A 23,362-nucleotide genomic window follows, 5' to 3' on the forward strand; every position below is an offset into this window, starting at 1 on the left:
TGCTGGGAATGTGTATCCCCTTACAAATAAAAAAAGTATTAAGAACATGTTATGAAAAATAATAAAGAATAGCAGAGAAATAAAAAAAGTGAGTGGCACTTCAGATGGAGTTTAGCAAATTAAGTCATTGACCTGAAGAGGAGATTAATACCAAACAAGGTGCCCCTTCTTCTGAAGTAATGAATATTCTTCAAACAGCAAGGGAGCACTGACTGCTGTTTGATGCTGATGACATTGAAAATTTAGGAGAACAGAAATTCCATCATTTTTCATTTGTATGCAAATGTGCCTGTTCCAGAAATTAACCCCTGAACCCCATGTCAGTTTTCATCTGGAGGAATTCTCTTCGCTCGCATCACACAGAGCAGCCTTGCTGCTATCCTGGGGTCACTGGGGCTTCCCCACACACAACAGCACAAAACCCTAAAACAAAACTACCAAAAAAAAAATAATAGGCCCCCCAAAAAAACAAAAAAGGGGAAGAAAGTAGGGTGGGGGGAAATTGGCCAAATCATGCCAGGCTTTGTTTCCCCCCCCCCATTAATGGGGTATAAAGGAGCAATAGAAGCCAAAGCCTGTTGTAAAATGCACATCTCTAATGCCTGGCTCTGGGTCCTGGCATCATTGTCATGCAAAAGGCAGCTCTACCTCTTTAGGCAGAGCAGCACCCACTAATCACTTCCACTGGTGTTAAGGTGAACCTCGGGCCAATATACAACCCGTATTACTCTTCCTTTCAGCTTGGGCTTCCACTGTTAAAAAGTTCCTTTGTCACTTAGCACCTTAGACAAATGTGACTATCTGCATCTGAAGGGGAAAGAGATGATGGAGGTTTTTTAATTGATGTGGATTTAATTATGCTAATTTAGACAGCTGTAAAGCCTTTTCAGTAGAGCTGCATAATGGGACCAGCAAATACAGGTGTCCTTCACTGCAGGCGCTTAATGTTTAACCTCAGTCGTTTTGTAAGGAAGGGAAAATGCAAAGTAATGGTTAACCAGCAGAAAGCTCTATTTCTTGAGGACCTAAAGAGGACTCTTCACTTTGATTCTCCCTACAATCCCATTGAGGGCTGCAGAAATCCATACACGCTGAGCAGAGCACAAATACTTTTCATTGCAGTGATGAAGATGAGGCTGAGGCAGAAACAAGAGGGTTCCGGTCTGACACAGACTTCAGCATCCTGCACATCCTGTCCTTTGCTTAATTTAGGCCATCTTTGAATAAATGCTTAATTTAAGACAGCCCTTTCTTGTCCTCTTTTTTAATCTTTTGTATCTGACCACCTACAGCACCAGCAATGATTAAAAGCAGTACTAAGGTATTTTGTTCGGGTGATTTTTTGGTGTCTTATCCAGATCCCCCTGAGGCTGCTAACTCTACTATTTCCCAATATTTCTTATCCCACACCCTACATGCTTTCTCTAGGCTGGGGCTAACACCTCCAGGAACCATTTGGAGATTCATTTCCCAGGTTTGTGGCTGGGAGTTTGGCCAGCCTGGCTCCCCAGGGTGGTCATGCACCATGGAACATCAGTGCTGCTCCCAGGGAAGTCTGTAAATACCTGGCCAAAGGTGAGGGAGGGACCACTCAGCTTTTTTAATATAGAAGGAATCCTAGCCCAGACGTGCTGTGGGTGTTGGGAGCAGATGATCTTTAAGGTCCCTTCCAACCCAAACCATTCTATGATTTTATGATTCTGTGATTCTTTGACTGCCAGAGGCAGCCTCAGTGACCATATATTGTGTGTCCCCTTGAAGGTCTCCTGTTCAGTAGCACTATCTTATTTGTATGACCACTTCTTCTTTTTTTTAAATTTTTTTTTCTTTTATTATTTTTTAATATAAATTGTTATTTATTAAGCACTTATTAGAGTAGGAAAGAAACCTTTGGAATACAAGCTCTGGTAGACTTCACTGAAGCAATTTCAGGTGTTGCTGGTTGATTCACAAGTCACTCATTGCTGGCACAGCAAGCACAGTCTGCTCAGGAAGGTGGACTTTGGGCTATTCTTCCCTCTCAGAACATTTCTTTTTCAAAGAAGTGCTGCCAGACTGGTGAATATGCTGGAAATATGTACTACACCATCAGATGGAGTTGATTTGGGTAAGGCAGGAGAGAGAAGATTAAATCCAGGTATACAAAATTATCCACTGCTACATCTTCTTTAGGTCTCCTGAGGCAAAAAGAGATAGAAGTGTTCTCCCAGCATATGATTCAGAGCATAGTCCCACTGGGAGCTGCTCTGCCTGTCTGTGTCTGCCTCCATCATAGTGGTACCTGGGCACTGCACTATCTCTAATCATCCCTAAAGTGCAGTAGAAATGGGTTTTTATCCCATTTTACACTATGCTTATATGATTTGTCAAAGGTCATTAAAAGCAGAGATAGAATTTCAGAATTTTACTTTTTTCCCATTGTTTGATGACCCTGTCTTTCCCCACCTTAACTCCAGGCATTGGCTATGGCAATCCTCTCCATTTTGGCAGGAATTCCTGCTCTGGGAAATGCTAATGATGGGCATGGAGGGGTTAGCAAAATCCTGTAGTTCGACCAAATCTCCCAGCTTCCAAGTCTGCAAATTCTGCTGCCTAGACACAGATAATTCTCCCCAAACACAAAGTCCCCTCATCCCCTCAGCTCCTCCTCAGAGCCCCAAGTGCAGAGAGCTCCATAGCTGTTATACTCACACACATGTATTATACAAGAATTAGCTTGATGAGCTCAAAGGTGCCCACATCAGTTATCCTTGACCTCCTCCTGTGCTCCACAGCTGGGCTCAGCTCACACTGGGCTCTCAGGGCAGCTGAAGGGCCAAACACCAGTTAATCTGGGAGATGTCCTCCCAACAACCACATCTGGTTTCCTGGCCCTCTTCCCCCAAAAGCTCCACAGTTATTATGGCAGCTGGGACACCAAAAATGCACTCGGGGTTAGGCTGAGTTTTCCTCTTGGCTGCTCTGAGCTCTTTGGGGCCATTTTCCTTCACTCACCCTTGGATATGGTGAATGGTCCCTATCACATTTTCAAATGACCTGATATCCACACAAAAGGCTTTGGGGCAGGTTTTATTTCAAGTGTTGTCCATTCTTATGTTTGCCTGATGCAGAAATGTAAGAATTGGTCCTAGAGCCAACCAAATCCTGGTGCTTAGCCCAGCAGTAGATCAAATTTCTTCTGCATACCCAGGATGAAAATGCACAGGCTCTTTACCAGGGATAGCCAACATACAACATACCAATGTGAGCACTCTGTTCTGTATTTTAACAGATTTTAGGAATTTGTGGGAATTCTCTTTAACACTGAGGAGGAAAAGATCTGAAGAAATGCTCGAGCAAAAAAATATACAAATGGGTGCTTTGATAACTATAAAGTTGCTTTCTTGGATCGAGAGCCCACATTGGGAACCAAATAAAATATTTAAAGGCAAAAATCTTGCAAAGTTTCCTCCCGTGAAAGGGAAAATATGGTCTATGCTATACCAGACCTTCCTTTTGCAAAATCTGTTTAGGAGTTGCCATGGAACAAGCAGGATTCAACAAAGAGCTTGACAATTTCTGTTAAAGTTGTAGTTATATATATTTCTAGGAATAGTGGGTTTGATTTTTCTTTTAAACCAAGAGTCAGGTTGCATTTCAGACCACATATAAATATAATTTTGCTCTCACATAATGCCTTTGTATCTGGTGTAATTCCATTTACTGCAGTGGTGTTACCTTTCAGTTACCCTAATGGGAACAAGAGCAGAATTACAGTGATAAAAAAAGCTGCTCACAGAAAGAAATACAGAAAGAAAGAACACAGGAATAAATATTTCCTCTGGCTTATTTAATATATTTGTTTGTCCAAATTGTAGCAAAGATATTTATTTCAATGAACATTGTTTGATCAGCCAGAGTAAACACTGATATGTCTTAAACTCCAACATACAGTTTTTACAATTCATCAAACAACACCTAAGATTGTTTAGCTGGTCAACTAAAAAGAACAACAAAAGGTTTCAGGTCATATAATTATACCCTTCTGTTTCCCAACTTTCTTAGAAATCTCTGCCTAAAAATAATCCCAGCATCCGGATGCCTTGCAGAATTGGCTTATTTTAAAACATATAAAAACTCTTATTGCAGCCTTAGCCATTTTAAGGTCTGGGTGCTGACATGGAGTAGCAGTGCTTAGCACCACTATATACCGCTTTCCATCTCCAAAGCACTTTACAAACATTAGCTAATTAATCCTCACAACACCCCTGTGAGGTATGTAGGTAAGTATTGTCATCCAATTAGGTAAGTATTAAGCACTGTTATCCCACCAGATAAGTATTAAGGTCTCCCATTTTACTGGGGATCCTGAGGACAACAGGTTAAGTTGCTTACCAAAGGTCACAGGGGGAGCTGGTAGAATAAAACTTGGGATGCTTTGGTTTCTTGGGGGCTATTCAGGCATCTGGGCAGCATCCGGTGCTGCTCCCTGCACAAAGGCATCCTGGCCATCCACATGGAAATTAGGGTTTTCTATACCCCTCCAAGACACAGAGTGATGGGTACAGCATGGTGGAAAAGATGTGCTTGAGGAACAGAGCTTCCCCCTTTTTGGGGTGGGCAAGGATGACTGCCCAGCAAAGTTGACAGGGGGTTTTTAAGAATAAAGTTCTTAGATTAGGGTATTTTTATGTGGGCACACATGGATACACATTCAAGGGTATCATCAGGCCTTGCCAGTCAAAAGCTCTTCCTTCCCCTTTAATTTACCTTTCCCACTATTTTATAAAGATGGACTTACAGCCTCACATCCATGCCACAAAGATACAAACCTTTCCATTGTACTTTGCATCTTCTGAACATAAGAAAAGTCCAATCTACAGCCCCAGCTCAGAGAGTTTTTAAGAGAGGTTTGAATCCCCAAATACACTTGGTGGGACAAATCCCCTTTCAGAGGATCTAGAGAACAGGACCAGCCCAGCACGCTTTGGGTGTAATCAAGTCTCAACAGATGTCAAGCTGGTGAAATAACATCATCTGTCCCCCAGAGACAATGCCAGTGTTCACATCTGCTTCCAATTTCACTTCACTGCTGGAGAAAAAGTGAAAGCTCCTACTGTAACTCCACTTGGAGCTGCAGCTGGAAGTTAAAAGAGTCCTGAACAAAAATCTAAATTGGACTTGGTGATCCTGGAGGTCTTTTCCAGCCTAAATGATTCTGTGATTCTCTCACTGGCTTGGAGTCTGATGGGTTTTGTGAAGGCATTGAACTCTAGACTAGTGTGAGAAGGGGCCAGAACAGGAAAACCCACCCTGAGTGAGCCTGCAGAAGGTGTGGTCCTAGGCAGAGCACATTTCAGGGTCTGCCCAAGGACCCATCACTAGTGAGGGACAGTCAGGACTGTTCTCTGCTCAGCATTTTGGCACTTGACTCGTGGCAATGTCATCCAGTTCCTCTTCTGGATACAGGAGACCAGCACAGAGATGCTTCAGCTCAAGCTAGAGCTGAGGCAAATCCCAAGTGTTAAAACAAAAACAACAACAACAAAAAAAAGACCTTGACTAGATTTCAACTGTGCTGATTTATGTTTTCAAGTGGAAGGCGGTTTTAGCCGAAGTAAACTACACAGTTTTTAGATCATTCAAAATTCATGGCAGTTTGATCCCACAGGACGTCAAACAAACACAAATGATTTGCCAGGAATCCCTACAAATTGAAATAACCAAACCACACATGGTTCCAGCAAAAGTCTTGAACCAGTTCTAAGGCAGGGAAAAATAAGGATTAAATGTAGAATTTTTATTTTGTTCACCTACACAAAAACATCTCCAATGCAATGGACATCCAGATTAACTGCACACAAAGAAGGAGCACAAATAAATAATGTCTTGAAACTCAAAACTTCTCCAACCCACAAACCAGTAGGAAATAGACAAATGAAAATAAGAGTCATGAAAACAGAAGGTACATTTAGATTCTCTTGCAGTCTGTGGAGTGTTTTTATTTTAGCATAGGGCTAAAATAGAAAAGGAATTAATCTGAGCAAGCTGACACAAAATGCAGGTAACAGACATATCATGTGTGGTACAGTCATGAGAAAGAAAACTGACAACCAAAACTGTGACAAGAATGTGCTTAGTTATTATATTCTTTCAAGTTTGGTCTGCCAGCATTTTTTCCTTTTTTCTTTTTTTCTTTTTTTCCTGTGTACTGGTCATCAGTGCCTGCCAAAAGACTTTTCATGGATTTCTGCAATTCCATTTCCCTCCAAATGGAGGAAATGGTGTTTCTCCAAAACCACAAGACCCAGCTGTAGGTTTTACACCACAATTTGTAGCTGTAAACTAACACAGTGACACGCCACCCCCCTGCCTAAACAACCAAGACCAAGCCAGTAGCAAAATTTCAGTGTGGGTTATGCAAAATGAAAGGATTAAAAAATGAAAAGAGCATTCACTTCATGTTGCTCCTTTAAAACATTATCACACAGCTCCTTTTTTTCCCCCTAACCTGACCTTTTTTTTTTTCCCCAACGGTTTATCTATAACTTAATATAACTAATTCTTTTGAAATAATGTTCACAGTTAGCATAATTGGTGTTATATAGTTCTAATGTACATTACAGAATATTCTGTCACTAGACACTAAATTGAAATTTTAAAGAAAATGATAGAAATAGCTGTAAGGGAAAAAGTACCCTTTTAAATCTAATTTGCTATGCACCGCAGTAGGGTAATGGATGCAATGAAAGTTCCTTTATTGAGTTCCCATGTCCAAAAGGTATTTAGGTAGCAAAGGATGTTAAGCAGACCCCCTGTGCTCCTCCTTTAAGTAAAGATAGCAGGAAATAAGGTATATAGGTTTGTGTCCTCCTGATTTTTATTTCCTCAGGAGTACAACTTATGCAAAGGGCACCTTAGGCTACTTGGAGGATCACAAAGGGTGCCCCCGACCCCCTCGCTGTCTGCATGAATAGAAGCATCTAAAGGATGGCTGAAGCCATACAGCGAGTTAAATCCTTCAGGTGGGTCTTTTCAAATTCCAATAGTGAGGAGTTACTGGAGAATTGGTAAGGATTTCACTAGGCCCCAGCAGGTTTGAGATCAAAAGCCCTGGTTAAATAAAAGCCTGTTGGGAAATCTTAAAACCTCTTTGTAATGTAACTTTAAAAAGTTAATACAAAGAGCCCTTAGACTGAAGCCTGTAACAGCATGAACAAAGAGTATATCAAAACTGATTCCATTAAGGGAAGGCAGACAAATAAATTCATTTAATTTAAAGAGAAATCAGATATATTACTCCACTAAAAACTAAAAAGCATATCAGGGAAAAAAAAAAGCCAAACAGATTTTACAATACACATGCACTCAGAGCTGTGAATAATAGCGATAGATATATATATAAAATCTATTTATAAATATCTCTCAGAACAGAGAACAGAACATTATATACACACATATATGTTTAAGTATCAATTTATCCAATATGTGCATGTGTGTGTGTGTGTATAATTCTAATATATACATATTTTTATCATTTATGAGGCCACACGCTGGGCTCTCAAATCTGCAGTTAGATATTTCTATATAAGTATCCAGAAAAACGCAGCTGAAAGAGCCCCTACATTCAAACTGACACAAGACATTTTTCAACCCAATTAATTAAAAAAGATGGGTGCTCATCAGTCAGCTGGCGCAGGATTTTTCTCCATCATCTTGCCAAAGTGTCACAGTGTTAGTGGCGCAGCATGTTGGAAACAGAAAATCTGGGACTGGGATTTCGATATCATTTATTAGCTGACCTCTTTCCCAGCAGCTCTTACACTTTTAACTCATTGCACTGAAGGCAGGAGGGCAGGAAAGGGGATCACAGGGAAGTATTTATGTTGGGAAAGTCTTGTTGGACCATCCTTTGGACAAGATGCTTGGAGTGCTCGTGTTGGACACCCACTCTGGGGATTGGGCAGCATTTGCTCCAAGCAAGCTGTGTCTCCTGAGCATCCTGTGAGCAGGGGAAGGCTGGGGCATCAGGCTGGGGGTCCCTCCCTTCACCCAGGGTGGGGTCTTTTGGGTGCTGGATGCTCTGGACACATGGTAGGAAGGGTCCTCTTGTCCCACAGCTCACTGTCCCCACAAAAAAACATCACTGAGGATTTTGTTCCCTCCACCCTCCATGAAAGGAAAAGAGGGGTTGAGTTCTGCTGGTCTGTGAGGTTTTTTATAATTATTATCATGGGGGAGATGTGGCCACTTCCTTATCTAGGAAGCACATTTCACTGTTAGAGAAATAATATTTCTCTCACGACTCCACAGGCTGTGCAGTGGAGGAGGGAGATGTGTGCATGGTACAACTGAGGGTGAATGCTTGCAAAAATTCACATTCTATGGGACTTTTTTGAAAAAATTTTCCTCCTTATTTCTAAATTCTGACATTTTAGTTCAGCAGTGCTCATTGAAGTTGCATATATTGAGGGAATGAGGGAATGGGACCCACCCTCATTCTCTAAACCCATGAAACACTTCCCCTACAGCAGAAACAAATCATTCTGTCCCTCTACACTTTATTAACTTATTTTTTTTTTTGGAGATAAGAAATCAGCAACATGTTTCACATATGGTGCCTTTCATCCCAGTGAGCAGCAATGGTTTCACAACCTACACTAGTGGCAATTGCTTTATATTTTATTTTATTTTATTTTATTTTATTTTATTTTATTTTATTTTATTTTATCTTATTTAAACCCTTAAAACACACTTCAAATCAAAGCCTCTTACTTATAGGCATGGTTACCATTTTAGCAATGCCATTCCTGGTGCTTTTGGATGGATTCCACCAAATGAGTACAGGGATCATTATTTACCAATAGACCATTGCTCTCTGCACCAAATCATTGTGGTGGTTACCAAAGGACTGCCCTTTGCAACAGAAACCATAGAAAAATGGCAAAATGAAGGATTTCAGATGGAGACAGGACCACAAGAAAAACCCAGGTGAAAGATATTGGTACTTGGGAGCCTTGGACTCAGAGCTGTGACTCACATTCTTGCCCTAGCAACAAGTATCTAATAATCACAGGAGATAAATGTCACTTTTGACCCTTGGTTGGAGAGAAAATCTCTCTGAAAACACCGTATCTAATAATATCAAAGGTTGTGGTGGCTTCTGCATGGCTGGCAATTTTTAGACCAGTAGAGGATGAGGTTTTCTGGTTCAAACAGGAATTAATTGAGGGAAGTCATATGGCTTGTGTTATACACGTGACACCAGATGATCCAAATAGTCCTTTCTTGGCCTTATAATCTACAAATAACCTTGTGGAGGTACTGCTCTCCTGTGGATTAGTGGCAAACCAATGCTCCTCTTGCTTGGATGAGTTTTCTGATCTAAATACCACCCAGACCTGCGTGGCCTACAGGATTTGACTGGATCATGGTCTCAGACGGAGCCATTGCCAATTAATGCCAGGCATGAGATAAACCAGGGTAGGACACGCTCTGCTTCAGGTGCTGTGTGACCCTGGGGTGTCATTAGCAACCACATAACAAGCCAGCTCTGAAGCAAAACAAATTTGCTATAAAGACACCTCTAAATATTATTTTTACCCTCAGTATCTTTGCTTTACTTTGCACCATAAGACCCAGGCTGTCAGACACTGTGGGGCTCTTGGGCTCTGAATTAATCAGCTTCGTCTGCAAGAGCAGGATGTAATTGTGGCCAGTTTATAATCCATAAAAATAATAATAAGATTCCAGAATGATTTGTGTACCAGGACAACCCATTCCTATATGGAAAACACAGCATATGGGGTTTTGTCTATCTTGCTTGGATTATGAGGCAGAAAAAATACCTGGCTGAGCAGTGCTCAGGAATTATCAGGTGGATGATGTTACAGGAGCAAGCTAGGTCTTATTTATTTGCTTTATATGGATGCTTCCAAGTTCAGGTTGTTGGAGTTACACAATGCTAAGCTTATCCTGACCATTCCACAGCCCTGACTGCTCCCAGTCCTTTTATTGTGATCCATCAGTGCAGTTTTGCTGGGAAACCTGTGCCAGGGAAAGCCAGGCTGCACCCCCCAAACCCGAGGTGAGCTCAAACTCAGTCACCACCCCAAAGTCAATGAGAATATCTCTTAAATGTAGCTATGCTTATTCCTGTCCCTCTCACCAAGCCTTGCTTTACCCCCGAGGATAATTTTTGATGTAGAAGGAAATGTGCCATTTATTAAGTCAAGAACCATTTCCTTTAGCATCTACAAAAATTTCTTCCAAGGTTCCCTTTCAAGCACCAATCTTATTTAGATCTGCAGGCTGAGACAGTAGCAAAAGGTGAGAAAAAAAACTTACAGTCATTACATTGATTAATCAGCTGCTGAAATTTGGCTTTCCAGCGTGACACCTCCATTCTCTGAATGTGTGGCCCTACTGCAATGCAATCAATTTGTCTGTGCAGGCTCCAAAACCCCAGAGCCACACGATGCAAAAAGGCAATCTTCTGCCCTCTTTGACCACAATAAGCAACATTACTGAAATCACCACTCCTGTACAAGTGTAGCATGACCCCATATTTGTAGGCAGCAGAGTATGACTTCATTAAAAGCCATCCTCTGTGTTAGGGAGTGGGAGCAAGGCAAACCAGCAGCAGAGCAGCATATGTCTGAAACTGATAGTAAAATGGGTGATGCCTTAAACCCCACCTCTATACCGTTATTTACATACATATCTTTCATCTGACACAGGCTTCCCCTCCAGCACCTTGAATATATCAGTCCTAAGGAAGAGACTTTAAGTTCAAAGAGTGCCATCCCCAAACCAAAGTAGGGGGTTATCAAGTGAGGTGTGCCAAGCAGTAAGACAAAACATATGCATTTTTAATAGATAGCCTCTCCTCCCCCTGAGGAAGCCAAGAAAAGAGACTCTGTGAAGCTTCAGCTGAAAACAAGTACAGTGGATTTATACTCAGGCTGCTATTCACAGAAAAACAAAATTCACAACTCTCATATATATATTTTGATAGATGTTTTCTAAGCATTCTTCAAAGCATGCCAGCTCCACCCTGGGTCCTGTTGACCAGGTGAATTGACCTCCACACAGCATTCAAAAAGGAGAGTGACAAAAGACTGTGAAAATGAACTAAAAAATAAAGAGGCCATGAAAGAGAAACAAAAATCTCAACAGGTCTGCATGGAATTTCAGCAGCACTTTATTTATTAATGCATATGAAGCTATCACTGTATTCCAGCTCCCAAAGACAGATCTGTAAGGAATAGGCCACATGCTGATTGACAGCAGCCATAATTCCATACAATGAGACTGTATTAAATTGTTTGATGTGATATGATACTCATCACTTGTAACTGATCAAACACACTGCTGCATCAAACAGTACTACAATACAATCAGGCTGGATATGGTTCCTGCCAAGGCTGTTCATCACATTGCACACTTCTGCATTAAACATATCTATTAATAGCATTGACAAACTACTCCTATCCAAGTTCTTTTTTCCCCAAGAATTGCAGGACGTGGAATGTGCAAAGAAATCCACAGATAATGCTTTACAGTTTGAGGCAGCACTTCCGTCGGCTGAGTGCTCCGACATGAAAGGATTTCCTGATTTGGGAATTTTGTAAGGTAATGCCAAAAGTTGCAAAATTGTGCCCCAAAAAATAAAGACTCAACATTCCCGTTTCCCTTTTTCATTATATTTTTTTGTCTGTTTTCTTTCTTTCTCTCCTATATGCAAACAAATTGAAAGATTGAGTCGTTTTTGACCAAGATTTTATTTTTGCTGTGCCTCTCCCCAGGAGAGCTGCTGTCTTGCAGGAGGGAGCTGTGTTTGCTAACATTGACCCTTCTAGAGGATGGAGACATAAATAAAAGCAGCAAGTTCCTTGTCACCACTGCTCCTGCTGCAGACAGCGAGGGTGACACTCTGCAGCCCATGGGGGACAGGACTGGCTGCCACACAAAACTGTAGGGGCTCTCTCAGATGCAGATTCTTAAATGAGCCTGGGTCTCTAGAGGGCAGAGGTCAGCTGTCCTCAAATCTGTGTGCATGCTAGATTAAGTTTATTAATCTCCCTGCTTTCACTTAAAAACCAAATTATGGGATGGTTAAATGTTAAAGCCCAGGAGCCTGTGAGATGATCAATGTGCTCTGTTACCTCTGCTAAGGGGGAGCACAAGGTTTTCAGACCCCAGAAGGAGGTAAGAAGTTAGTGTGATGACCAGGGAACACATTCTCCTTGTGAATTGCCATGTGCTTCATGCCTGGTGCATGTTTTTTCTGCAGTCCTGACACAGCAAAGACACCTCAGGCACAGAAGCAAGACCCAAAGACTGATGGCTTTCTCACTTGGATGTCCCAGATATCCAGCCTCATGCACAGCTCTTTATAAATGATTTATACCTGTGCTGGGGCATGATTCCAAATGCCCATCTCCCTGCACCAACCCCCAGTGCCCAGGAACAGGATGAAACCAAGCATGCAGTGAACAGAGTATTTAGCAACCTTCAGAGCAGCTTCTCTCCATGCACCTCATGAAACTACTCCAGGGTGCAAAAACAAAGTGATAAACGAGCATGAGGGGTCCCCAGAATCCCTCATGGACAGGTATGCACATCATAATTATACAATCTTCCCCCTCAGCTTGGGAGACCCAGGATCACATAGCCATGGAAAATAGGAAGTAATACACAGGAATGCATGCCTGGCTGTGTGGAGCTGGCACCAGGTTTTTTTTCAAGCTGGGATTGTATACATTTTACATTTATGAATATTTTTGCAAACTGCAGTGACAGAAGGTGCCTTTTGTCCTGTTTCTCACTTCTGTAATGTCAGTGTGAGCAGATTAAGCTCATGGCACAGTAGCAAATTATCCCTGTTGATGGAGCCAGCTCCAAAAAGATTACTTAAGAGAGGTGTGTAAGGCATTTCCTTTTCCTAATTAAAAATATTAAAGTGTTTCAAGGTAATAAACTGTCTCAGAAGGTTATATTAGAAGCTGGGAAATATAGAGGAAAGGGCTGGTCAGGCTTTTCCACTCTGATGGACAGTTTTTAGCACTAAGAGCCCAATGCAGTGTGTAGAGCTAAAGAAACGGTAACTTTCTATCTGGGTGTAGCTAAGTAATTCAAGATGCTGCAAGTTAAGTGTAACAGTAGAAAGGAAGAAGTTCAAAAACAAAGTCCTAGGCATTTCAGTGCAGTGTACAGTATGCTAAATTGTGGTATTACAAAAATTGCTGAGAGTTTGGCCACAAAGCATTTCATACTGCACCAGCTTTCTGCCAGGGCTGGCTTCCAGCAAGACCAGGCATTTTTTTCCTTTCACCTGTGCTTTTTATTTTTTTTTTTCCCCTTCCTGTTTGTTAACACAAATCAAACACCGTACCAGAGAATTACAGCCCTTGTCCTGAATGTACCTCTCCCTTTATTAAATCAGCATGACTGAAAAGTCACCACGCACCAGGCAAAGACAACTGCAAATCTGGGCTTACCCTCCCCGTGCCACCTGAGTGCCGCTATTATTCCTCATCCTTGGGGAGAGGACCCCATATGTGAGTTTCAGAAACCACCTCAGTAACTCCAAGCATCATTATCAATAGTAGGATGAACTGCAGCTGGGATGCACTGAGAAGGCACGGTAATACTCGCCCTAATCTCTGCATTCATCTCACTGGCCCTGCTAGGAAGTTTAAGTACATTTACTGGGGATTCTTCAGCCCTTGAAAGGTAGGAAGACATCTATGAGGCTTGACGTACCAGCTAATTAACTTGGGTTTGGAAAAAAAAATCTTCTTATCTACTTAACTTGGAGACACTCTCTTTGTTTTTAAGCCTGCAGACTACCTTCTCTTTAAAATGCACGTTACGTACCACTCCATAGTATGGAATGTATTATTTTTAACGAGGACCTATTTTAACTTGGACCTAAAACTACTAACATTTGACAGAGGGTTGGTTGGTTTTTTTTGTTTTTTTAAAGGTATTTGCAGAATCAGCTGAATGATAGTCTATAGCCTGTGTTTTGCAAGACAGGCTACAAAATCCTCATGCTTTCCTTCTGTCCTTAAAATCACGGGCACACGAATGTAAGAAGCGCTTGGAAATGAAGCCCCAGATGCTCCCACACCTCCCCTCTCCCCCCAGAACCTATAAAGGAGTTTAAATAAATCTCTCAGGTTTTGCTTCTTGGTCTCTGGAAGTGGGGAATATTGAGGCTGGGAGAAAGTGATTGAATTCGTGCCTGCAGAGGATGGGACACGTGAGTGTTTCCTGCAGCTCTTCTGACAGGAACACAGACGTGAGCAACTCCTGTAACATCCCTGCTCAGAATTAAAACCACGCTAAAATTTCCTGTGGATGGCACAGAGAGATTTTAAATCCTCACCATATTCCTAACAGATAGAACAGTGGCATGATTGACCAAGCTTTTTTTTTTTTTTTTTCCCTTCTTTTTTAAAGTACACATATGATGATGCATCATAGTTATAAACAGATGGTATTTGGCCTCCTTCCTATTCTCAACATTTGGAATTCCTAAACTATGTGAATTAAACAATAATATTTTATAAACATACAAGGGATTTTGCTCACTGCTTTGTTAACATAGAAATTATACAATGCTGACATTTATTTAAATTTTAAAAAGTAAACAAGAGTGTGTATTGAATTAAAGCAAACTAAAATCAACAGAGAGAAATATGTTCAGTGAGCACATTACCTACAACGGCACGGGCCTTTTTCGGGGAGACATAATGGGATGAAGCACAAATTGTAGCTTAGACAGTCTGATCCTTTGTGCTCCAAAGGCTCATTTAACACCTCGCTGTAAACAACGGATATTTATACCATAATTGGCCAGTTGACCATCAGTTGTTCATTTACTCTGTAACCTGCTATTATGGAGTTAAAAGAAGTTCCTCTCTGTTGGCTTTTCTAGGAGTGAAAGTGTGTTTGCAATTTTAGTACCAACTGGATTCAGTCTAACACTTGTACTTAGTATGAGAAACATTTTCATAATACCAAAATTTGGGGGAATAAGAGTATTCCTGCCAGAAAGGGAAGAAGAAAGTATTGGTTCTTAAAAGAAGAATTCTCTTTGCTTGGTTTCCTCTTTCCTTTCCATTTTAACCCCTTTTTAGGCTCCTCTCGAGCTGTGCAAAATTGAGAAGCACTTAGGTTTTAATCACTATTCCCAGGTCTGCAAAGAGGTTCTGTGATGAATAAATAATGAATCCGAGATTTTAATCAGTGTTATGATTTTTGAAAAGGCTAATTATCATTGTTTACAGACATGCCTTTCCAACGTATTTCCTTGTTTTGCCTTCAAAGCTCCAAGGGTTAAGCCCCTCGCACGCATCCCTCCCATCCCTCCCCAGCGCCGCGCTCCTTGCCCGGGATTTCTTTCGGGGGCTCGGGGGTATTTTTGGTTCGTTTGGTGTTTTTCTGGGGTTGTGTTTTTACTGGAGGAACCGCAGGAGAGAGCCGCAGGGCTGGGGGAAGGCTGCGCATCACGGGCAAGGCTCCGCACCCGCGGAAAAGCCGCGGCGGGGATGGGGTGGGGGGGAGAGAGGAGAGCGTTTCTCTTCGCTGTCACCGTACAGCAACGCTAAAGAAGAACCGATTTTCAAAATAATATTTTTATTATCGATAATGTGGATGATAAGAAGTGGCGGGCGGCGTGTCCGTGTCCCGCTTCCCGGGGAAGCTGCTTTGGGATGCGCGGGGATGCTCCGGGATCCGCGGGGATGCTCCGGGATGCGCGGGGATGATCCGGGATGCGCGGGGATGCTCCGGGATGCTCCGGGATGATCCGGGATGCTCCGGGATACGCGGACAGCACCGCGGGGCTGCCCCGACAGCGATCGCCCCCGGCTCAAGCCCCTCGCGTTATTACCGCTGTCGCGATTTTTATTATTTATGATTTTTACCATTACAGCCGCCACTGGCCTCGTTTAACCTGCTCTGCCCACACCTCCATCCTCTCGGCCGTTCACCGCCGAAAAAAAAAAAAAAAAAAAAAAAAAAAAAGAAAGAAAAGCTTTCCCGCGGGTGGGATATTCGTGCCAAGGTCCCGGTTCCCCCATTCCCCTCCCCGCTGCCCGGGACCCGCAGCCCCGCTGCTGCCGCTGCTGCTTTTGCGGGGTGGGGGGAACAATTCCAACCCCTCCAGCCCCTGATTATCAGCAACAGCTGCGAATCTTCGCTAAGAATCTAAAGAAATATCAGAAGATTAGGCAGCAATGCTATTTATTGCCCTGTAATTAAAGTTCTATCAGTGTTTCTATTATAAAACCTTATTTGCAAGGGTTGGTAACTCAGAGGCAAAATTTTCCTGCAAGATGAAGCCTCGCTAAGAAGAATTTCAGTTAAATAAGGTTAGCCTGTTAGAAGGTAAAATCCTCAAGGACTTTCATTAAGGTGCTCATTTATATCTGCAAATACATTGCCAAGTCCCCCAAATCAAGGATATAGAAGAGGAATTTTTTTTTTTTTTTTTTTTTTTTCAAAAATCAAGGATTCATGGAAAGGTTTTAATATAATTCTCTGGGAAATTATTCCCATGAAAACAATTTGTTTGAAAGAAAATGCCCTCTGGTCTTTTCCACACAAACTAGTCTTGGGCTAGTACATGAGAACCCAACTTAAAAGTGCCTGTGAGCAGAAAGGAGGTTGGTTAATTATTTTCAACTGTCCTTTCTGGAATAAAAAACAGAGTAAATAGCTTGAACAGGGAAAGGTGAATTTAATTTTCAAGGCCCTTTAACTTTTAATAATCTGAGGAACAAGATGGGAGGTACATTCTACCCTCCCAGTTATACTGATATAAATTCATTCAAGATTTATATTGGTGTAATAGAGAAGCAGAATTTGCTCCGTGATTTCTAATGAACTGCTGGCTCGGTCTTTAAAAACGCAATTAGAAAAATCTAACCACCTAATTCAGAACAGCTTTGAGCTGAGGCAGAGGTCTCAGTGCTGCAAACAGGGATGGAAGCTGGTCGGTGCCACGGCTCCTTGCTGTGCCTGCAGCATCAGAGTGGGGATAGAAATGCTGGAAATGGTTTTCTACAGAATTCCCTAATTGTTTTAGGATTTTTTTTTTTTTCTATTAAATGGGAGAAGACAATTCTTATGTGGAATAAATCTGTGTTTCCTGTGATCTCAAATGCTAAGACAAAAGGATTGTAGGATTAGGTGCCTGGCCTGTTACTGACGCAGGAGGAGCTGCTCTGCCTGGTGAGGCTGGCACAGAGTTGGGAAAACCAAGCTCTGACTCTGCACTCAAACTTGTCCCAATGCCTTGGTGCCTCTGTGTCAATGCAGGTGAAACATCAATAAATATGAAAGTAAGTCAAAGTTCAATCACCTCTTGCTCTACTCACAGGATTAGGTGTCTGCATTCACTGCTTACTCATGTGTGTAGGAACAACAGGACCGAGATCCCAATTTGTCCCTCTGACCTTCTGAAGTGAGGGGTTGAAATGAAGCAGAACAGGGTGACACTCTCATTTCCTCTGCTCAAACTGAGAGGAAAAACTCCATAGATTGTTTCAGTCTAAAGTGCTGAAGGAGACACTGGCTGGGGGAAACATCTCTGACTACCTGGAAGCCCTGCAAGCATCAGCTCTGGCTACCTGGCAGTCCTACATCATTCTCTTGACTGAGGACCTCAAACAGGCCAGGGTGACCCCTGGCACAACCTGTGATGTGGTAAGGACACAGAATCAGAATGCTTTGGGTTGAAGGACCTTTAAACTCCAAACCCCTGCCCGGGGAAGGGCCACTTTCCACCTAGCCAGGCTGCTCCAAGCCCTGTCCAATTCATCCTTGAACACTTCCAGGGATCCTTGCTCCAAAGCAGCTGTGCATCTTTGCTAAAAATGTAAAGAAATATCAGGAGATAACACAGCATTGCTATTTATTACCCTGCAATTAAACTCCTCACAGAGTTACTATTATAAAATGTTACTTGCAAGGGTTCATAAGAAGGGAAAAAATTTCCATCAAGACGAAGCCTCGCTCACCAGACAGAGCTGGGCATGGTTGAAGTACCATTGTCAGTAGGTTCAGCAGGGCAGAGCTCTGCCTCACCAAGGAGCTGGGTGAGACCTCCTCTGGCCCTGGGGCTGATGAGGGTGTGCCCTGAGGACAGCAGGAGCCTTTGAGTGCAAACCACACAGCTTTGATGTTTTGAGTCTGCTCACCACAAGCCCGAGTGCAGCATTACAGCACCTTCTCTTTCCCTTTTATTGGTTTGGAGGATGACTCACTGTGATACTTGAAGCAGTTTGCTACAACTGCACTGTGCCTCAGTTTCCCCAGCAGTAAAGCCAAAAAGTGTTCCAGATTGCTGGTGCAAGGTGTGATGACATTGGTGAACATCTATGATAACTCTGGTAGGAGTGCAAGGCAGGATGACCACCAGACCTATGTTCTTGAAAAGACCATGTCCACCCAACCACCAGCAGTGCCTAAAGCTAAGCTGGGCTTTGGCTGAGCAGAAAGGAGAAAGAACCTGCATGCAGAGGGATGATAACTGCAAAATTACAACTCTGCAGTGCTAGAACAACCAAACATTTTCCATTGGGTCTCCCTGGCTGGTTTTGATTTCTTCATGGGGTAATTTTAACAAGAAGTAACACATACTCTCTCTCATGTTGAAAAATGACATTTCAGCTTCTTGATGGTGTCAAAAGTCACAAAGACACTCGTGGGGAGGGGAACCAGCCTGTACCTTTCACTCCTTCCAGGGAAAGGAGCTGCCCTGTCTGATACAAGGGAAGCTGAGACCACATCTGTCTGCAAAGACAAGTCTTACCAGACTTCACATCATAACACCTTACCTAGAGTCCTCTTCCTGCTTCTTCCAGAGCAGAGTTGAACATCTTGGGATTGCCATAAGGTTTTATTATCACTTGCAAACCAAATTCTTCTTCATCAGATAAAGACACAATTGTATTCATTGACTCTGACACAAGGATATGCATGGTGATAAACATACAGATAGATGTACACACTTATACATGAATGAGATATGCTAATTAAAAATTGCAGTGGGCACTTTATTAAAAATTTATTGTACAATCTACATCTTCAAAACATTTTACATCAACAAATATTGCAGCTTGACTGCTGGAATCATAAGTGATTTATCTTTAAAAGACTGTATTTGCAACTGGATGCAAAGATTCTTGATGAACTGCCATTACATTTAAACTACTGGTTTTTATTGGAAGTATTTTGATTGTTATCTGTTTGTTCTCCATCCTTGAGAGAAATAAAACAAGTGTCTCGGCTTTCATTTTATCGGATAGATGGCACCATGTAGCATATTTCCCATGCTAGTTTGAATTACAGCTGTTTATCTTTCAGCTTTCTTTAAGATTAATTAAATGCAAATGTAACTCCACGAATCATGGGATTACCTGCCAGACCCCTTATTAATACCTTCACTTAAAAACCCCTTTGCCAGAGAGTCATTAATTTGCAATAAAAAAAAAAGGAAAAAGGAAAAAAAAAAAAAAAAAAAAGGAAAAAAAAAGAAAAAGAGGGAAAGAGAAAAGACCAAGCAGCCCTTTGCCTCCCAACAACCCGGAGATGGCTGCCCAATTAGTCCAGCAGCATTCGGATCCTCCTTTCAGGCCCTGTGGCCCTTTGAGGACACAATAAGGCTCCAATGATAACCTGGCAACCTAGGTAGAAACTCAGCCAAGTGTGAGCGTTTGAAGCTGCAGCTTGGCTGCCATCGTGTCGGCGAAAAGAAAGAATTCAGGCACCATGTCATCCAGTACAAAGGATAAAAACAGATTCAACCGGAAATTCAATGTGGCACCACATATGGGATACATGAGTGCGGTTACACAACAGGCCACATATTTTTTTTGAACAGTCTCCTGCATGTGATGCCGAGGACATGTGTAACCATCATAACGTCTCTAAGAATCTGTATTTAATTTGAGCTGGGGTGGTGGCAGGGATTGGAGATCTGAAGCCGCCACAGGTTTGTGGCAGATGGCTCTGTGTCAGCTATGACAAGCAGCCAGGCTCGGCTTCCTCTGCAGATTTTCTTTTCTCTCTGATCAGGTAAATATGGGCACACTCTGGAAACTTCCACAATTCTGCCTGAGGCTGCAAGTTTGTGACTTAGCCCCATCTGTCACAAATCTTCCCTCGGTTCTGCTGCGAGCAGAGACCTGAATTTACAGCCGAGCGCTGCCCAAGAAAACCCGGCCGTGTCGCCCTGCGAGGAAGCACAAGAGACAAGCACAGGGAACCCTGTTAGAGCTGGGACACAAAGTGAGGGAAGGATTTCAGCAGGGCTGGAAGCCAGGTGGTCAAAGAACACTGATTTAAAAATGGGGTGAATTCAGTGTTTGTTTTTGTTTTTTTAAGACAGGTAAGCTGTTCATCAGACCCAGGTTATTTGCTGCCTCTGCTTTACTGCTGGTCTCAGTGGACTGAACACCCTCAGGGACTAATGTGCCCCTCTCACCCTGAGACATGCCAGAACCATGAGCCAGCAGGAGTTCTGCTAGACCATCATCACTCTGGGCTCTTCTTGAAAATCCTTTTTTTCTTTTTTCCTTTTTTTTTTTTTTTTTTTTTCTTGAGGACAGATAACTCTGCAAAGATCCGAACATTCAATTTTTTCAAGGAATAAAATTCCATCACTATCACTCCATCAGCAGTGGAGATCAAAAGAAGCAAAGTTTTCACATAAAGTAGTACCTTCTCACAAAGAACAAACAGCATAATGTCAGAAGCAGAACAGTATTTTTCATTAAATAATCAACTTGTTTCTAGTGTCCTAAGATCAGGACTGAAGCACTTAATATCTACTCTGCCATCATCAGACTCAGAGTTAACCTTTAGAATTTAATAAGGAGTGTTCATCCACTCAGACTGGCTCTTTCAGGACAGTGGGAGTTTAAGCACACAGTATTGATTTAGTGTAGATTTTATGCACTTTTTAAAAAAATTGCCTTAACAAAATTAAGATTTAGAAATTAATTTCAACACAAAATCTGAGATTTTTCAGGCAAGACTGAAATGATTTACAATTTATATTGGGTCTGATCTACTCTGTAATCCAGCTCCACTCTGAATGTGAGTAAGGGGAAGAATCAAGGTGGAAAACAGTTTGTAGCAATTATTTTTGAAGTTCCAATTTTCAAACTCCAAGCACCTTTGGAAACCACCATCAAGAGAGACTGCTGCTTTACATGAATTGGGTGCACTATGAGGACCATGGCAGAGCTATTTAATACACCTCAGTAGAGTAACAGTATTTCCCTGACCAAACTGGTCTGTTCTGCAGTTTCTTATATTGGCCTTTTGAATCTCACCTCATTCTTGCTGTCTTTAAAAAAAAAGCCATTCAATTTTGGATGAAGAACCTATGCAGTATCTTGCATAGGATGGCTCAGAACACACTGACTGACTATGACAGTGAGAAAACAGTTTCATCCTTTTCTTCTCAAAGTAAATTGAATAAACTGTACTGGAAAAAAATAATTTCATGCTTTTTGCAACTTTCCTTCCTATTTCCTTTGACCCACTTCATCATCTACTGTTTTGAAGTGGCTGTGGCTCATCTGCCAGTTTTCATTTGCTTTCTAAAACTCTCCTGGAAGCTATCTAATACTGTCAGAATGAAAAGTTCCTAGTCCTGGTGTTTATGCTGAAAGGTGCCCCCATAATTGCTTTAGTCCTACTCTGCAAGTGCAGCCAACTGCTGTGAGCTACAGACCAACATTTGGGAACATGGCAATCGTGGAAATGTTGGATTAATGCTTGGACTTGATCTTAAGGGTCTTTTTCAACCTAAATATTTTTATGGTTCTGTGATTTTCAGAGAGCTGGAGTCTCCTGGGTATTTACTCTGAGAGCCAAGAGCAAGACAAGCCCAGAGAGAAGTTCAGGTGCAGACCACCTACACACCTATCTGCACATATATCCATTTATCTATGACTGGATCCCAAAATTAGGCAACTACAACTCCCTTCCTGCCAGCTCATCTCTTCCACTGTGAGGATCCATGTTAGCCAGGTTGACTTCCCTCTACCACAGTTACAAGACCTAAGGTTCACTCAAAATGCTTAAATTGTGTCCCACAGCCCAGCCCACCTCCCCACCTGTGCAAACCCCTAAGCTAGAGAGGGGTTTCACTCTATCAGCCATGCACAGGGAATGGAAATTGTTAAGACTTGAGGCTAACCTGGATGTGATCCTGAGCAACTTAATCCAAGTTTGAAGTCAGATCCTACTTTGAAACTGGCCCTGTTTTGAGTAGAGGCCGGGCTGGTGACCTCCAGAGGCACCTTCCTTAACTAGTCTGTGATTCTGTGCTCCAAATAAGCAATGGAAGTTTTCTTTCACATTAAAAAAAATCCTTATGTTTTACATATTTTCCTTAGGAACACATGCCTATGCACTGGAACAGAGATGGCAGAGCATGGAGACAGAGCTCTGCACTCCAGAGTTCCTGTAACCTTCCCCCACAGACTCTGAGAAGCAGATCTAAACCACCTCTGAAACCATTTTAAATCACGTTCGTAGGAAACTGAGCAGCTCAAGAGGCAAATACAAGTTTCTCATTTGTGTTTCTAACCTTCTTCTGACCTGCACCTAATGCTAGCCAGGTAAAAGCAGAAATTCAATACAATTCATTCTTTTTTAACTCCCCAAACATGCTCTGCTAGTGAACAGAAAGCCAGCAGAATAGATGGAAATACTTGCACTATTTGCATACCCTATAAAGCTCTGAATTAACTTTATCAGCCTGGGACAAAAGATCTGGAGAACACTGTAAGCAAACATCTGCTCAATATACATTCACCATTAAAAAGTAAACAGTAGGATTGTCTCCATAAGGAACAGGTTGGGAATTATCAGAGTACTACACATCACATAAACTGATGGCACGGCCCAGAATTCTCTAAAGCAGTGATCACACCAGCACAAAAAACAGCTCTCAAGCATTAGAATGGCTTGAATGATGAGAGATTAGAATATAAACACAGAATAGCACTCACAAGGAGAGACTGAAAAGACTGGGATACTGTAAATGTTTGACAAATGTTTATAAAATAATGGATTGTACAGTAAAGATGGATGGGGAGCTCCTGCTTCCAGGGGACCAGAACAAGAAGACACTCAACACAACTGAAGGTGGGGAAAACCTGAGCTAATTAAGGAAATCATTTAAACACCATCATAAACACATCATAGAATCGTGGAATGGTTTGGGTTGGAAAGGCCTTTAAAGACCATCTTGTTCTAAATTCCTGTCACGGGCAGGGACACCTTCACTAGTCCAGGTTGCTTAGGGAAAATGAATTTCCTAGGGAGTTTTGCTGGGGATTGGGTAAGG

The 23,362-nt window shown here is 42.1% G+C and overlaps 1 protein-coding gene across 14 annotated transcripts in view; it reads right to left on the minus strand.

The window, feature by feature from the left end:
* The window catches only part of GTDC1 (glycosyltransferase like domain containing 1), a 281,241-nt gene that overhangs the window by 102,373 nt on the left and 155,506 nt on the right, over window positions 1-23,362 (minus strand). For 3 of the 14 annotated variants that reach the window (XM_079311031.1, XM_079311032.1, XM_079311038.1), the window contains one exon: window positions 19,019-20,230. The exons of the other annotated variants lie outside the window; for them this stretch is intronic. In XM_079311031.1, coding sequence (XP_079167157.1) covers window positions 20,147-20,230 — 84 coding nt within the window. In that variant the 3' untranslated portion in view covers window positions 19,019-20,146. Of the gene's footprint in view, window positions 1-19,018; window positions 20,231-23,362 lie in introns of those variants that run through there. 14 annotated transcript variants of the gene reach the window in all.

This window comes from Erithacus rubecula (genome assembly GCF_903797595.1).
Source record: "Erithacus rubecula genome assembly, chromosome: 8".
Taxonomy (NCBI): domain Eukaryota; kingdom Metazoa; phylum Chordata; class Aves; order Passeriformes; family Muscicapidae; genus Erithacus; species Erithacus rubecula.